Genomic DNA, 17,534 nt, shown 5'->3' on the forward strand with positions numbered 1-17,534 from the left:
TCTCCCTCTTTTTGGATAGTTTTTATTGCTATGTCTTTGAGTTCACTAATCATTTATTCTGCATTATCTTATAGGTATTAATTCTATCCAATGCATCTTTTATCTTGTAGCTTTCATCTCTAGAAATTTGATTTGGGTCCTTTTTAATATCATACATGTCTTTACTAACTTTTTGAACATGTGGATTATAGTAATAACTATAATTCTTATCTGATTATTCTAACATCTATGTGAGATCTGCATTGGTTTCAATTGATTGATTTTTCTCTCATTATAGGTAATATTTTCCTATGAATTTTACCTGTTAGGTGCTGGATTTTTTTTTTTATTATTATTCCTAGAATATTCTTGAGTTTTGTTCTGGGATACAGTAAAATACTTGAAGCTACTTGATTCTTTTGAGTCTGGTTTTTAAAATTTATTGGGTGGGACCAGAACTGTGTTTAGTATGGAGCTAATTATTTCCCACTACTGAGGTAAGACCCAGTGCCCCATAAATTATGAACTCTAAACTATGCTTAGGGGATCAAATTACTTTTTGATATTAGCATAAGCTAAACCTATTCAGTAAGTAGATCAACACCACCCTATATCATGTGTCTCAGAGGCAAGATTTTGAATTTTCCTAGTTTGAACCATCCACATCATGGCTTTCAACCATCTGCTTATAATATGAGACCAAATGTCCTCAAATTGTATTTATGAGCTCACTTCCATCTTCTTCACGAGTTGCAAAAAATGTTAAATGTCAAAGGTCCTCTCTCTCACAGGTCCTCATGTGCGATACCTCCAAAAGCCTGACGACAGTCCCTGCTCCATTACTGACTCCGTCAAACGGTTCCCCAAAGAGGATGCCACAGAGGGGAATGCCACCAGCCCACCACAGAACCCACCCACCAACCTCACTGTGGTCACCGTGGAAGGGTGCCCCTCATTTGTCATCTTGGACTGGGAAAAGCCACTAAATGACACTGTCACCGGTAAGATCATGGCATGAGGACTGTTATGGTGGGAAGCTTTGGTAATAAGACACCCTGGGAGTGGGGTACCGTGGGTCAACGTTGGCATGTGAAGCGTATCTGGGGAGGAGCCAAAGCTAGCAGTTTTGCTGCCTTTAAGGCACATTATTGTCAACAGTGTCATAGGATGAGAAAAGATCATCTTTGTGCTTGTTATGGGCTCCCTGTTAATTTAGATCTCTTCAGGCCGAATTCTTTCCATCTCCTCTCAGAACTCTTTTTCACACCAGGATGAAGAAGCCAGTCTTTCATTACCAAGAAAATTATATTGCTGATTAATTTAAAACTGATTTTCCTTTCACCAACCCAATTTCTAATTGACCTAGAACTTTCTAGCAGACTAAAGGTTACTTCAACTGTCTTAGCATAAATAAAAACAAAAACTCTATTCCTGATCAATTTTCTGCTCATCTTAAGAAATTTTGATTCTGCTACCACCCACCAGTTCCTCTAGAAATGATTATGAAAACTAAGAAATCCCGAAACACTCTGAATTCATTATACAACAGTTTGATTCTCCATAATAAAGAGGATAGTCCAACGAGGAGGAGGAAAAAAGACTAGCAAGCTAAATCAGCTAGAGGATATAGCAAATAGCATGGTAGGTGAATTCCTGCCACCCAAGTTCCTGCCATGTACCTGGTGCAGGCAGGCAGGGAATAGGGGGGTCAACTAAAAGGCCATCAGGAAGAGAGAGGAGCAGTGCACAGGACCAGGTAGAGTATGCAGGGACTCAGGTTCTGCCAAAAACATTTCCTACTGTACATGGAAAACAGCAGCTATGTCTCCTCAGACAGAACCACTGGATCTGGGCAACTTCCAGTGTAAGCAGCTTATCTTTGCTTAACTAGCTTTCTTTACCATGTTTTGTGAGTTTCCCTTTCTCATGCAAAGCTACCCTTTGTTTTGAGAAAGAACCCACTACTACCCATGGTTCCTAGAGATTTGCCTAGTCCTGCTTCTTTCCTTGGGACTGTGCTAATAGGTACTACGATATCTAAAAATCAATTAATCTGTCAGTATTGATTATCTGCATCCATTAAAATGTCTAAAACTCTTCATATGCTGTGCTAGTAAGGAGTTCCTGTGATCATCTGAGGCTTAGTTCTCATGAAACTAAATGATCTATAAAATTTCATTTGCCTTAAAGATAAGGAACATTGAGGTAGAACTGGTTAATCTAATACATTTAATTATCGAATACACATCAACTTGGATATATTCATAATATACAATTTAACTTTTTAAAGCTGAAGAATTGTCCTTTTTTATTGTATAAATGTTTAATCTCAAAAATCATGGATACAGTATACTTTATCCATCTAACCAAACTGCTTTTGTAATGCTGTTACTAAATGTTAATGAGTTGCTTGAGATCTGTCACATGATACAGAGCATTTGTAACAATTTTCGTGGACAAGGACCACATCTCTTTAACTGCAGAATTTCCTAAATAGAATTAAGTTTGTATTTAATCATAGTTCACCTAGTCCATATTTAAACATTGGAGCATTTGCCCTAAAATCCTGTTGGTTTTTCATTCCATTTTGTTTTAGTGTTCCCTTAAATACCACTTGATTTCAAATGCGATTGTTTACAAACCAGCAGCTCAGATAATATAGAGATTAATTATTATATCACTTGAACTGACTTTACAAAAAGGTACTGAGATATAATAGAGTGAACTATATTCTTCTGCCTGAGTTGGCTTCTTTCTTTGAGTTGATGGGGACACACATTCACCTCCAGTGAAGACATCCAGGTTCAGTTGCTTCTACATGTCCCTTCTATACCGAAGTAGAAAAAGGTACACCAAAAAAATTGGCCATAGTCTGGATCCTCGGGCAACTTTAAGTTGTTAGTTATAAGCCTCATAATCTGATAGTCCAAGAGCATGCTGACATAGATTTAAATCCCTGACCAGCTTTATTTTAGATATGCAACTTGTGTATAAAATTAGACTGTTTGAGCCTTAGTTTCCTTATGTGTAATAATAATAATCCTCATTGTTATCAATTTATTTATCCTGAGGAGAAAATTAAATAAGATATTTGAATATGCAGCATAAACTAGAAATTGTTAATGTTTATCGGTAGGAGCAATGTTTGTAATGTTGGTGGATTTATGAAGAGGCATTAGCACTTGAAAGGATTAAAAATGGGAAATATATATTTACAAAGCACAAGACAAATGTATATTCAAAAGCTAGAATTCTGAAATTCTAAATTTCTTTTTAATTAGGAAGGAAGCTTCTAGATCCATTTTGAGAATTCTGATCTTCCATTAAAAAAAAATATTAAATCAGCTGTTAAAACTTGAGCCAAATGGAAATCAGAGAAGACATGCAATAGATGTTTCAACTACTAAAAGGCAGGGTTAATATTAAGAATGTCATACAGTGATGAGGAATGTCCCAAGCCAAAGATGCTTTTTGAAGGTGGTTGCTTTGGTGCATAAGCAACTGGAGTGTCATATAAATTGTTCTTTTGGTGATTTAGCAGCACGTGAACCTTTCCTACTGGAATCTTAACCCTTTTCTAGTCATTTTCAAACCACAACTCAAGGATGATAAATAATAATAAAAGCAGCATAATAATAGGTACCACCTGTTGAACAAAATCCATGAAAAATACTATCAGGCACTTTCCACCTGTACCTAATTTAATCCCCAGAAGCAGTGTTATGAAGAGATATTCACATTGTATGGATGGGAAGACTGAGATCAAGTTCAAGACAAGTGGCTTAATTTGTCTCTTTCCATTAAGCTGTTTGGTTTCTTTTTTTTTTTTTTTTTTTTAATCAATTTTACTTGCATTTTAAGTCCTTCCATCTTTTTCTAACAAATATCCCTTCACAGCTGAGGAAAAAGTATAAAATGGACAGATTTTAATTCAGAATTCTCTCCCTTCCCCTCTTCCTTTCCAGTCTGTTAGGAGAGCCAGCTGAGAGAGAGTTTGGGATCAAAAAGAAGTGTCAGTGACAGTACTAGGTAACAGTCATCAGGACTTTAATAGCTGCACCAATACTATCCAGAATCCATGGCCACTGTCTTCCAGTTTAATTTTTAATTTTCAGAAGAATGGTCATACAAAATTGTTCAGAAAAAATCCTCCTCCTCTTGGGGTTTTTTAAATATGCGATTAAGAATCTTCCTGAGGCTGGGCGTAGTGGCTCATGCTTGTAATCCCAACAGTTTGCGAAACTGAGATGGGTGGATCGCTTGAGCTCAGGAGTTCAAGACCAGCCTGGGCAACACGGCAAAATCCTGTCTCTACAAAAAATCAGCTGGGTGTGGTGGTGCGCTACTCAGGAGGCTGAGGTGGGAGGATAGCATGACCCCAGGAGGTGGAGGTTGCAGTGAGCAGAGACCCTGTTTCAAAAGAAAAAAGAAAAAAAAAGAAATCCTCCCCAAATATGAATTGGTGATTTTGGGGTCTATCTGGGTTATTCTAGTTTTTTATTTTATTTCCAATATTCATCTCACACCAATGCCAATAGCAGAAATCCCTAATATAACTTGCCAGACTTTGGCAGCCTTTTCACCTTATCTGATGCCCAGTACTTGTGTATTTCTTCATATTAATGGAGCTGATTTTGAGTGGGGTTTATTGTTTGGGTTTTTGGATCTTTTTTAGTTCTCTGTATCATCTCATCACATGCATTAAGCTGAGTCCCAAATGAGAGCAGGGAAGTCCAATGAACAAATGTGTGAATGGCATTCTCTTATTCTAAATTTCTTTCCCTTTTGATGAGCCCTGCAAGTTCATAGAAATGTGCCTTTAAGTGAAATTTAGGCAGACCTCTATGCAGACTTTAAGGATAGTATTTTGTTTTTCAATGCAAGGAAAATAATCAAGGAAGCATAACTTATGTAGGCAGTGGGTACAAAAACCCACTACTCCTATAGTTCAAAATAATGAACTATTGTTCAAAATACTCCTATAGTTCAAAATAATGAAAAGTAGAGTTTATTATTTGATTAGCTGCTATTTGCTGCTGTGATGCTCAACTCAAAGAAGTTTTCTGCAGCAGTACCATGTATCCAGTAGCCTTTCCCCCAACTATATTCTAAAGCCTGTAGAGCAGAGAACATGTCTACTCAGGCACCACTCTTCATACAGTGCTTTCCCCAAATGGGGCTTTGTAGCAGCGGCAGACTATCTGACTCACCTAACAAAACCAAAGGCTATGTCTCCAAAGCAACCACAGGCATGGCATGGGTCTTCACCAGTTACCAGGCCCTTCCTTTGCCTCTGGTAAAGGAAATGCAGAAATGGTCAATGAGCAAATCCTAAAATGCTTCTGGAACCTTCATCTGCTGACCATCCCCATATGAAAATTGCCAATGTGTAAGATCAATATGTCTCTAGAACTTCAATCTCAATTGCTCACTTTATGTGAGTGGCTTTTTTATGCTAATAGCTTCAGGAGCAATTAAATCAACCAAGAAATAAAGACAAGTATCTGTTGGCTTTTTTCGCTTTACAGAATATGAAGTTATATCCAGAGAAAATGGGTCATTCAGTGGGAAGAACAAGTCCATTCAAATTACCAATCAGACCTTTTCCACAGTAGAAAATCTGAAACCAAACACAAGGTAAGCCACCAGTGCTATTCCAGGCAAATTCTGAGAGTGCAAAAGTTATAACCACGACAAAGGAAAGAAATTATATTATCTTCTCTGTCTTGAGGGTGGCTCCAGCTTCCATTTCACTCTTGGGTTTTCTATATATAGCACTAGATACCTCTAAAGTCATGTTTTGCAAATATTTGAATTACTGGTGGGTTTAAAATTGCTGGCAAGATGGTTTTGTTAATAATAGTATGACATCTTTAAAAAAAATTCGATGCCAAATGTTGATATTAAATACTAAGTCTGTGGATCAGTAATGACTGTGCATGATGTAAACTAGATTGGAAGCACCAAAAAATTAAAATGCTGGAAAGGAGAGGGCAATGAAAGGAAAGTCTTGTGACACAATGTAGGTGAAAGTTTTTAAGAGTTAATACTTAAAATAACTACAGACTAGTCTCAGGCACAGCAATTCTTTGCTTTGGGACCTTTTGTCATGGATAAAATGAAATCGAGTTTTACAAGAGTTACATATCTTTAACAGTGTTATCTGATAACTTTTCTAAGTATCCCTGTTTATTACACATTGATACCAGGTTGTTCATATTGCTGTATAGTTTTGTGATTCTTTTTTCAATCTAAAATATCCAACATTTTATTAGTTCATTTTATTATTGAAAGAAAAGGGTCTTAGACATTTCTAGAAATGTAGTAAGGAAGTTCCAAGTTTTCTTTTTTCCATAATGTTCACAGTGTCATCAATCGATTGAATTGAATTGGTTATTGATAGTGACACTCAAAAGAGCCTAATTTGGCTCTGACCGTAGGGAGACTCTTGTAATCTTTCTGTAGAAAAGGAAGCACCATCTAATTCACTGCAGGCAGTTCACTGTGTACAAACTAGTCCGATACTGCAAAAGGGATACTTCTTTCACAAGCATGGGGTTTTTCTTTAAAGTTCTCTATTTTAAGATATATTTTACAACTGCCGATTTTCTTAAAAGATTTTTAGCCAAAATAAGCATATGTCAGTAAAAGCCCATTTGATCTTGGTTCTGTTTCCTTAGCATTTCCTTAGATTGAGAGGAGGAGGAAGCCTGTTTTTACAGGCTTAATATATTTGAAGAAATGAGTGAAAGAAAAGGTCACTTAATTTGAACTTTTTAATAGGTGAATTTGTGCGTATGAAACTTGGCTTCTCCATTTTCTGCTCTTTATTCCACATAATAAAAAGTGACTTGTAAAGTACAGTACAGTCATTGAAAGGCATCCAGTTTCTCAATGCTCATTGCGGTTTTTTTCTGAATTGGACTGTCCTCAGATCTTCTCTCAGTGCACCTATTAGCTCATGACCTGAATGTTGAATACAGTTATTCCAGTATCATTTTAAACCCAATTTGTAAAAGGTTTGCATTTGCATTTCCATTCAGCAAACATTTCTTAAGTATGGCTACACACACGAATAAACATGGTGGCTGCCCTTGAACTCAAGGCTAGAGGGGAGGCAGTTAATGACCAAGTATTCTATACAAAGTAGCGAGAACTCTGAATGGAGCATGCCCAAGGTGCTAGGGGATCCCAGGGCAGGAGGCGCTACACAACGTAGCGGAAATTAGGAAAATCTTCCTGAAGAAGGTGACACCTGGTCTGAGGCTTGAAGGATGAGTGGGAAGGAGCTAGCCAGGTGATTATAGGGAAAGAGAGTATTAGAATAGTATGTCAGTACACGGAAGGCCAAAATGGCCTGGTTGTGTGCAGTGAAAAATAGGCTATTTTTACCTCCGTCCACATGAGTAGTGGTAAGTGGATGGAGGCAGAGGAAACAGAATGGGAAGCCAGGGTGGGAGAGGATCTTATAAGCCAGATCAGGAGATGGGGAGACCCTGAGGCGTGGTAATTGGGAGGATGACTTGCTCCCACTTTTCATTTGTGTTTTCATTCTGGCTTTTAGTTGGAATAATCACTTTTAATATTTGAGCCTGTTTATATTGAGTAACAATTGCTGGAATAAATCTAACAAAGAATAACTTTTTGTTAATGTCTTGGCAAGAGTGCCATTTGGGCATCTGACCTGCCTGGTGAGGTAGGTAAAGTGCCCCAGGGCTAAGATGCATTTTATTCTGTAATCACAGGTCATGGGGTTCACATGTAGCTTCTGGTTGTAATTGTTTTAGGACTCATTCTAGCTGTTTCTGGAAATTGCTTCACACTGAAAGAGAGCATGGCCCTCTTTATCCTACTCTCATCATATATCCTGTTTATTACTCCTGTCTTTCGTCAGTGGGCCTTCTGAGGAGGACCCCTAAAACTATCCTTACCTCAAGACTAGCAAAACCCAGAGGAGTGCCTGTCTAGACTTTTTTTTTTTTTTTTTTTTTTTTTTTTGGAGACAAAGTCTTGCTCTTGTTGCCCAGGCTGGAGTGCAACGGCGCAATCTCAGCTCACTGCAACCTCTGCCTTCCAGGTTCAAGCGATTCTCCTGCCTGAGCCTCCCAAGTAGCTGGGATTATGGGCACCCGCCACCACACCCGGCTAATTTGTTTGTATTTTTAGTAGGGATGGGGTTTCACCCCGTTGGCCAGGCAGGTCTCGAACTCCTGACCTCAGGTGACTAACCTGCTTTAGCCTCCCAAAGTGCTGGGATTACAGGGGCGAGCCACCATGCCCGGCCCCTGTCTAGATTTAGCTTTGGGAAAAAGCAATGTTAAATCAAATTTAGGGCCTCCTAAATCAGGATCCCATGCCAAATTTTACTACTGGCACTAATCTGAGGCCATTCAGTGTGTCTGTTATATGTGGCTTACTTAATATTACTTTAAGAATTTGGTATGGTTCAATGAAATCCATCAGGATATCAAAATCATTAATTTTCATATAAATGATTTGGCCAGGATTATATTGGTAGTCTCTAACTAACGGATCATGACTTAGGAGTTGTAAATCAGTAGTCTGAAGTAAAGAACATTTTTCCATTTTGGGAAAAATATAATACATATGGATGTAAAGGTGCTTTCATGAACACTGTTTAGTCTTCAGTATGTGAAAAACTTTATGGTGGTCAAGGAGTTCAGTAGATCCTAGCCCCCTGATGAGCCTGTGAATGAATTTCACATCTCTCTTACCAGGTATGTCAGAGATTCATTTATCTATTCAGTGAGCAAAAATGTTTGGGCTGAAATATTAAAACATACTGAAATCTCCATTAGAAAAAATAATGAATTATGGAAAAATAAAATGAGGTAAATTATTTCAATTAATTTGAGATTTCTGAAGCCTAAAAGTATCTGGAGAAACAAAAGTAACACCTGTTAAACAATTGGAGAGCATTAAAAAAGCATACAAAGTAAGTGTAGGATTGATACCGAAGTTCTGTGATTTAGGAGAGAAGCCTTCATAGAATACTTGGGACTAGAATGTGATAAAGAATAGAATGGAATGGGTAAGCCAACAAGGAAAGGAAAAACAACAACAGTATTTTTCTTTCTAATCAAATCCATACACATTATTTAGGTGACATACAAGTAGTTCTCAAACTTACTATTGATAGCAAGGCTTCAGCCAGAATGATAAAATCACTAGTGTCCAAATAGCATGAAAAGGTTTTTTCATACTACCTTAAGTTGTTAAGGCAAGGTTTCTTTCCATTGTGTTTCTTCTACCCAACCATGATCCAAGATTAACACTAATAAAAGACACCGTAAAATAAAGAGGAGGTATGTACAGGATGCAGCCACCAGGTGGCTTTTATTAGCTGTAAAAAAAACAAACAAAAACACAACTCTGATCATATTTCAATGCTTGGGGGAAATTTTGAATCAAAGTGTATGGTAAAATTGAATTTCTGAAATAGATAAACTTGGAATTTTAGCTGTTCAAATACCCTCATGAGGTTCTGGAATTTCCTATTTGAATAACTGTAGGATGGATCAAAGCTTCTGAAAGAATTATTACAGCTGTGTTCCAACACTAGGAGATACATGTAAATCATTTATTTTAGTAGCATTTTCCATCACTTGTTCTGACTAAAAAACATGAGATCTGAATTCATATGATAATTACTGGCTAAACTTTACACACCGACATGGGTAGAGTAGAGCTTCATGTTACAACACTTAATCCAGGAGAAACAAGGCAGGGATTAGAGATCTATAGAGTGCTTTTGTTACAAATTCTGAATGATCACACCCTAATCCTGAAACAGAGTGACAGTTGAGTATTCCCTTACCTTTCCTTTCACAGTGTATATCAACCTTCTCCTGCCTGTTTTTATGACATAAGCAGGTTTTTATCTAGCCTGCAGAAGCTCAAAAAATTGTCCAAAGGACCATCTAGCAGCTGTTTTGCTAATGGTAGAGTTCAGCTCCACACCTGGCATTAGATGTTCTTGTCAATAGAGAGCCGCATGGCTGTTCTAGGGTGCTAGGTGCAGCTCCAAAGGTGGCACAGGGGGCCTCCCCAGCCTGGCTACCAGCTGCAGTGCGCTGTGGTTGCATATGTGCACAGGGAAGGGGGTGTCATTTGCGGGGAGATGTGATTGTTTTAGTCAAATGATGCAAAAGAGATCTGTTAACACAAGCAAATTTCATCTCTTTAAGGGATCCCTCTCTTACCCCTTACTCCTAAAATAAAATGTAGATATTGGTATCCAGCTGAATCGGTACTCATCTACCCTCCCCAGTACTTACTTTCCATTTATTTCTAACCTAGAAGTCCTCTTCTAACAGAAAACCAAGTACTGTATGTTCTCTTATAAGTGGGAGCCAAATGATGAGAACACATGGACATAAAGAGGGGAACAGCAGACACTGGGGCCCACTGGAGGGTGGGAGAAGGGAGAAGAGCAGAAAAATCAACGAGTGCTAGGCTTTGTATCTGGGTGACAAAATAATCTGTACAACGAACCCCTGTGACACAAGTTTACCTATATAACAAATATGCATATGTACCCCTGAACCTAAAAGTTAAAAAAAAAAAAAAAAAAAAAACACCCTCTCCTGCCATACAATTACCCAAGAACACCAATCCTTTATCTATCTCCTTAGGCAATGTTTGCATCTTGTTAAACTAAAAGAAAAATATTAAGAGCGTCTCCTAACTACAGCAAACCACTTTGCAAAGACCACTATGATTAGTTTTAGTTCTGTGAATAGAGTAGTTGATAAAAGTGTGTCTTAATAAGTCTTACACCACTGCTTATTGGGACAGCAAGTGTGGATTATCGTTCTCTTAAGTCTCCTTCAACTGTAAAATGATATAATTCTCTGATATTCAAAGCCATGCATGGAGTTGGTCAGAGAACTGGAACTGAAAACTAAAACCTAGGTCAATTCCATAACAAGTAGATTTGTCCCAGTAAACATTTTTTTGTCTTTAAATTTCTGTCCGCAGTCTGCAATTTGTTTTCAGATTGTTTTTAGCACACATTTTGATAATCCATTGATGGACAGAGTTCTTCCTAATGAACTGGCTGGGCAAATGGATGGACACACACAATCACTGCACACTGAAAAAGCCCTTTAATCCTACTCTTCTCTTCCAATGAACTCACCTCTCTCCTTACTTTACTGAAAAATTAAAGAATTCATTGTGTGTGCCAGACTTACATGTGGTCTAACAATTTCCTATGGAAAATGTACTGTCTAGTAATTAAGATAAATCAAATTCACTTAATCTGTTCGAGTACTTTTATTGACCTCTCTGGCTTGGGAGGATTTTGAAGAACAAATCTTCCTCTAAGACTGAAACCTACCAAAGTATCCTACAGCTGGCAGCAATGATAATTTGGGACTGTTGTTTATGTTGATTTAATAAAATGTTGGCACTGGTTACCTGGAACAGATGCAGCAACTTCTTATACACTGTCAATCTGGCTGAATGATGCACGCATGTGGAATAGCCATTATACCCTTTTCATAGTGTTTCTGTGAAATTCTGGTCTCTGCATATTCTGTATTAACTTTTCAACATCTCTTCTTATGGGCTTTGTAGAAAGGAGTAAAATAAGCTGCCAAAGTGTCAGGCATTTTATTTAGTTTGTGGTAGGTGTGGGCAGCTGCAGACCAATTCCTTCTTTGTTGAAGAAGAAATTGACTTGATTGCTCCGTTTGACGACTTTTCATCGGGCAAAAGGACAGCTACTTAAAAGTACATAACTCCACTAGTCTATAAAGAGAACAATTATTCCCTCTCACATAACCATATCGTTTTTATTTTTCTTTGCTATTGCTTGGCATTTAGGAAGGGAGTGCAAGAAAGTGATTAACAGCTGCAGAATTAGAGTGCAGCCCAACTGCGGAGTCTGTGTCCCCACAGAAGTGGGGGAACACAAAAAATGCCCCTTATGGCGTAACAGCCAGCTAGTTTATGACCCCATGACTGCTGATACCCTGATTTAGCCTGATTTTGTTTTCTGAGTGCCCCCTTCGGTCTCCCCTCTTGCTCCTTATCGGTTTTCCCAGATCAGCGTAATAACTTTACATGTGGCAGGTATCCAGAAATGCTTCCCATAATCCTTCAGTGTCCTTGGAGTCAAGCTTACCCCAACTGATTAGATTCTCCTTTCCCATGTTGAGCAGCCCTTCCTCTATTTTTCTTATTCTACTTGTCCATTTATCTCCCTCTGACTGAACCCTCATCTGAATGGGGATGAAATATTTCACGATGACACTGGGGTAAAAATCGGCTACACAACTCAAACCAACAGCTATAGAGTAGACTTTCTATATAAAAAGCAGTTTGCTTGAGGTTTGTAAGACTTTTGTTATAATGAAAACCAACTTTTTAAATCAGTAAGGAGTATATAAAAAGTTTATCAAATAATGAAAACTTCAGTTCAAAATTGTAGGCAAAAAATAGAAGGAAAAGGTTATAGAAAGGATCAAAAGGAGTAGGGAATGGCAAGCGTCTGCTCCACCCAGATCTGAAGGTTACACTTGAGGATATTACCACCTCTTCCACTACAGAAGAAATCAGTCTCAGGCTACAATCCTGAAGGTTGGAGGTTCTTGTCTCTCAACAGTTTTGCTCATGAACCACAGGTCACACTTTTTGAAACCCGTTTTTCACTTTTCAATGAACTGATGTATGTTTTTTCTTCTCATGCTGATTTTTACAGTTGCTCTCAAACTGCTGGTGTCAAACAATATCCTCTATTATGCCACTCTTCTGAGATAATGCTTTGTAGTGCTTTCCAGACTCAATGAAATCTTAATATAACATTTTTTTTCTTAGCCTATGGATCTATGTTGATGGCAGGCAGAAAGGTTTACCTGTTAAATTTTCAATCTTTCCAATAACCCATGGGCTATGCCCTTATTATAATCTTCACAAGCAAAAAGCAAGTATGTGGCCATAGAAGAGTTCTGCCTTCAGAGTTCTATGGCAGTGTTTGTCAAATTCCCCAGTAATAGAAACTCTTTAAAAAAATTCTCGAGATACAAATATGATACTAGTGAATACTTATAACTACTACATGTCAGGCACCTTGCTTTTACATGCATTCTCATTTAATCCTCACAGATGCTTTTATACCCCTGTGAAGTTATAATTACTACAATGAATAGTATCCTCACAAATAGCATTATCCTCATTTTTATGTATGAGTAAACTGAAGCTCACAGAGGCTAAGTTACCTTAAAGTCACACATTAGTGAGCTGTGAATCTTTCTGGTTCTAGAACCCATGTTTTTAATGCCCCCTGGATCGTGCTGCCTCCTGATGGGGATGTGCGGGGAAGATGATTTTTTGGGATTTACACCTACCCAGGTAGAACCAGGCATGGCATTCTGTGAGGCTTCATTTACCTAGCTTGTCCTAGATGGGGCCAAAAGGCTTGACTGCATTTGTCATCTGGACTGCATTCCATTTATTCATTTTGATGTGGTAGGTCTTACAGTTAATTTTCATTTTTATCAGAAATATATGTACACTGTTTTAAAATTACCACAAAAGCATTTCCTCCCTATTCCTAAATTTGGTTCCCCAGATGCAAGTATTTTTTACCATTTTGTCTATTTCTTCTGTTAATTAAATCCCTATGTCTAGACTGAGCTTTTCACAGGACGGTCAAATACTCCAGTCATGCCTTTGTTCTATTTGTTGTGTGTTTTTAATGGCACCATCTCTTTTGGAATTCCTACCATCTTTTGCCTGTTTTGAATCCCCTAATTCCCGCATCACAAGTCTTCTTCCTTGTTTACTCCATTACTTTGTAGCACTTAAGAAATGTCTTGAGGAAAAGCTATAAAGGCCAGTATTTTTGAGTCCTTACATGTTTTAAAATTTGTGTTTTACTTTGATACTATTCTTTAGCTGGAATATTAGGATATAATGAACTTTTGAAGGAATTGTTCTATTGTTTTCTCACTTCCAGTGTTACTGTTAAAAAGTCCAATGGCTTTCTGATTCCGGATCCCTTGAACGGGACCTATTATTTTCTTCTTAGTTTTTAGGACTTGTCTTTATTACCCCAGTACTCTGAAATTTTGTAACTCATATGTTTTAGTCCTTTGTCTTTCTTTTTTCATTTTGCTGGGCAGAGTAGGTCTTTTCAATCTGGAAACTCTTATCTTTCAGTACTGGGACATTTATTACACAACTTCCAGGGTAATTTTCTATCTCCTTTCCTGTTCTCTCTTCTAGAATTCCTACTAGTTGGGTACTATATTCTCTGGAATAATTCTCCAACTTTCTTTTCTCTCATTTTCTCATGTTTGACTTTTTGTTCCAGTATTTGTAAAATGTCCTCAACTTTATCTTCCAAAACTTCTATTTGAAGTTTCTTACTTCAAATAACTGTTTCCTGAAACTTTAAACTTTATTTTCTATGTACAATCAATATGAGACATTTCCCTTAGACCTATGATGTCATTCATCTGTGACAAAATGTGCTTCTTCAGAAGAAATTTTACAAGTCACTTTTGTTATATAGGGTTTAATGAGACCAAAACAAAAAGGTGCCTTTCAGTTCCCACGTTAATTTAGTGCAAAATAATTTCTTTGAATCTTGTCGAATATCACAAAATATTGGCCAAAAGAAAACCCCAAAAAAGTAGCTTGTATTTGTGGCATGCTAAAAATGGAGCTTCAGTGTACATAACTGTGAAATAAAAAGACATGGAGACAATCCCAGCAATCAGACTTGGCCAAAGCACAGGGCTTTTGGCAATGGCCTGGAACGAATGTGGAATGCATTGCCCATTTGAATCAAAGTCCAGATGGCTATGATTTCTTTTTTTCCATTTTCAGTTCACTATAGTTCTACGGGCTTTTTTTGTTTTTTGTTTTTAGGCCTCTTAGCAAAAATTTAATCTCTGGAAAATATTTCATGTGAAAATACCCCATATGAGTGTGATTTCTGTAGATGACAAAGGTGTTTTTGTATCAACAATCTCTCATTGCAAATGACAATGACAAAGGCATGTGCCACCATGCCCAGCTAATTTTTGTATTTTTCGTAGCGACGGAGTTTCTCCATGTTGGTCAGGCTGTTCTCAAACTCGGGACCTCATGTGATCAGCCTGCCTCGGCCTCCCAAAGTGCTGGGATTACAGGCATGAGCCACCGCACCTGGTGCCAGTTTTAAAGTTTTGAAAAGCAAAAACAGTAACAGTACTAGTATTTTGAGCCTCATTGCTCTCAGCTGAAAATTAGGATAAGATTTATCTCATTAGGGTTTGCATGTGTTGTATTGCTGTATATATGTAGAATGACTAATGCATCTCATACATAGTAAGCATTCAGAAAATGGCTGCCATTGTTGTAGCACTAGACTCTGTTGTCTTAGACTAGATACTAGCAGTGTTAATGCAATACCTCAGTGATCAAGAAACTGACTCAAATTTTTTTTCCTGCTTAGTACCATCCATACCAAACTGACAGCTGTCATCCTTCTGTTTTTCACTTGTTTATAAAATATCTATCTTTTGTGCGTTCTGCATTCTTATTTAATTATAAACTTCCTAAAGAAGGAAATTATCTATCTCCCAAAAGCCTTGAGCAAATCTGAGACTCTCAAAATATTATCAGCTGACTCAGGCTGACTTTTGAATTCAATGTTCTTTCACAGATAAGTCCACTTGCTGCTGAAAGGAAATCTTAATTTCAGGCAAATGGCAAATTGCTTTATTGTTTACATTTCTTTAAAGGATTTGCTTTGCTTACATATTTTATGAATAAAAATTGCTAAATACTGCACAATAATTTGATGAATAATTCTTAAGGATACAATCAAAGCAACTTACAAGTCCAAGGGGCCTAGGGTTGTTTGGGGTTTTGTTTAACAGAAGGTTAAGGGACTCACCGATATGAATTTGGAGTATGGAGGGAGAGAAATGTCTGCGTTTGTGTTTCTGCTCTTTATAAGGCAACATTGCCATGCCTCTTTTCTGGAGACATCATAGCATCCTGTGATCCACAGAAGACCCAAGTTCCAGGCAATACAACTAGGAGTCCTTGCAAAGAAACACTTATGTCTATCTATTCCCATAGTTTAGTCTACAGTTAAATACACTAACTACAGCTTAGTCTAGTAGTTCTCAAACATCACTGGGCACATGACTCACCTAGAGAAGTTATAATTTTACCTGAATCTCCTCAAAAATTGCTTCAATACCTACAGTAGGACAAGAAATCTGCAGTTTAACACACTTTCACCACTGCCACCCTATGATGTGATTCTGACATAAGTAGTTCAAACCCCACAGTGAGGAAGATGGCCTAAGTCCAGGATTATACTCAGGGTTGGTATAACAGAAAACAAAATGGAATCTTGCCACTTCTTAGCCCCAGGAAGTAGCTGAGACATCTTAAAGAAACAGGTTCCTTGTTACTGGAATTAGCCTTTGTCTACCATATACCCCTTTTTTATATGTCTATTAACCTGCCAAGTCATTTGTATGAATTTGGAGATTTTTAAAGACAACCATCTTTTTTATTAATGCTTACTCAAACCTTAGACAAGCTGTTCAGATAGTAAAACTAAGCAATCATTTTTCTTTCCTCAACCTACTTCTGGAACATACGTTACCATTCACTGTCATAATTTCAAAATAGAATCAGGAGGGATGTCAGTGTAATAGGGGAATGTTGCCTCCTAGCCCTCAAGAATGTATTACAAGTGTTTTTTTATTTTCCCCTAAACAGTTATGAATTCCAGGTGAAACCCAAAAACCCGCTTGGTGAAGGCCCGGTCAGCAACACAGTGGCATTCAGTACTGAATCAGGTAATTACATCAACAGTAATTCCCAAAAACAGTGTCAAAGGGCCACAGTGGAGCAACGTTTTGCATAGGAAGCTTGTTTGAAACCCAGCTAAACACTACATAATACTGTTTCTTGAATTTCTTAAAAACCCATTTGTGGGAAAAAGCAAACTGATGAAGGCTTAGAGAAACACCATTTATATTTTTCCTCACTTAAAGACACATCAGTTTAATTTAAAAAGCATAATCTATACCCTTCCAAAAAGCTAGTGAATGAATCCTCCTCTGTATGCCTAGAATCAAAATACCCGTGAGTGCATCCACAAAGGGAACACATGATAGTTTAATAACAGCTGTGAAATTTTCCAATTAGACCTTACAAGTTCCAATTCCTTAATGAGATACATCTGCACATACAGCATTAATATTTGCATAATTTTTATACCAACTGTAGTTCATGGCATCTTGGTGATTTTTACCATAAAGTTTTTGTATCAAACTAAAAGCAGCAGCTTTTGAAATTCAAGTGGAGGCTGGAATAGCGACAACTGTTCCCAACTACTCAAATTACATATAACAGATACAGCTGAATACCTACCAGGCAGGAGATTATTCAATCAAGAACAATTTCCAAAACAAAGCAAACTTTAGCAAAAGAGTACCACTTTGCAAATAAGACTTTGTAACTGTAAGCACCCATCATCTTCACCATGCCACTGGAATGTTGGGGTTTTATCTAGT

General features: G+C 37.6%; 1 protein-coding gene across 25 annotated transcripts in view; it reads left to right on the forward strand.

Moving 5' to 3' along the window:
- ABI3B (ABI family member 3 binding protein) overlaps positions 1-17,534 on the forward strand; it is a 244,785-nt gene that overhangs the window by 222,763 nt on the left and 4,488 nt on the right. For all 25 annotated transcript variants that reach the window (XM_011734009.2, XM_011734020.2, XM_011734013.2 and 22 more), the window contains 3 exons: positions 771-980; positions 5,508-5,616; positions 16,735-16,814. In XM_011734009.2, the coding sequence (XP_011732311.2) occupies positions 771-980; positions 5,508-5,616; positions 16,735-16,814 (399 nt within the window). The remainder of the gene's footprint in view (positions 1-770; positions 981-5,507; positions 5,617-16,734; positions 16,815-17,534) is intronic.

Source organism: Macaca nemestrina, chromosome 2 (assembly GCF_043159975.1).
Source record: "Macaca nemestrina isolate mMacNem1 chromosome 2, mMacNem.hap1, whole genome shotgun sequence".
NCBI classification, from domain to species: domain Eukaryota; kingdom Metazoa; phylum Chordata; class Mammalia; order Primates; family Cercopithecidae; genus Macaca; species Macaca nemestrina.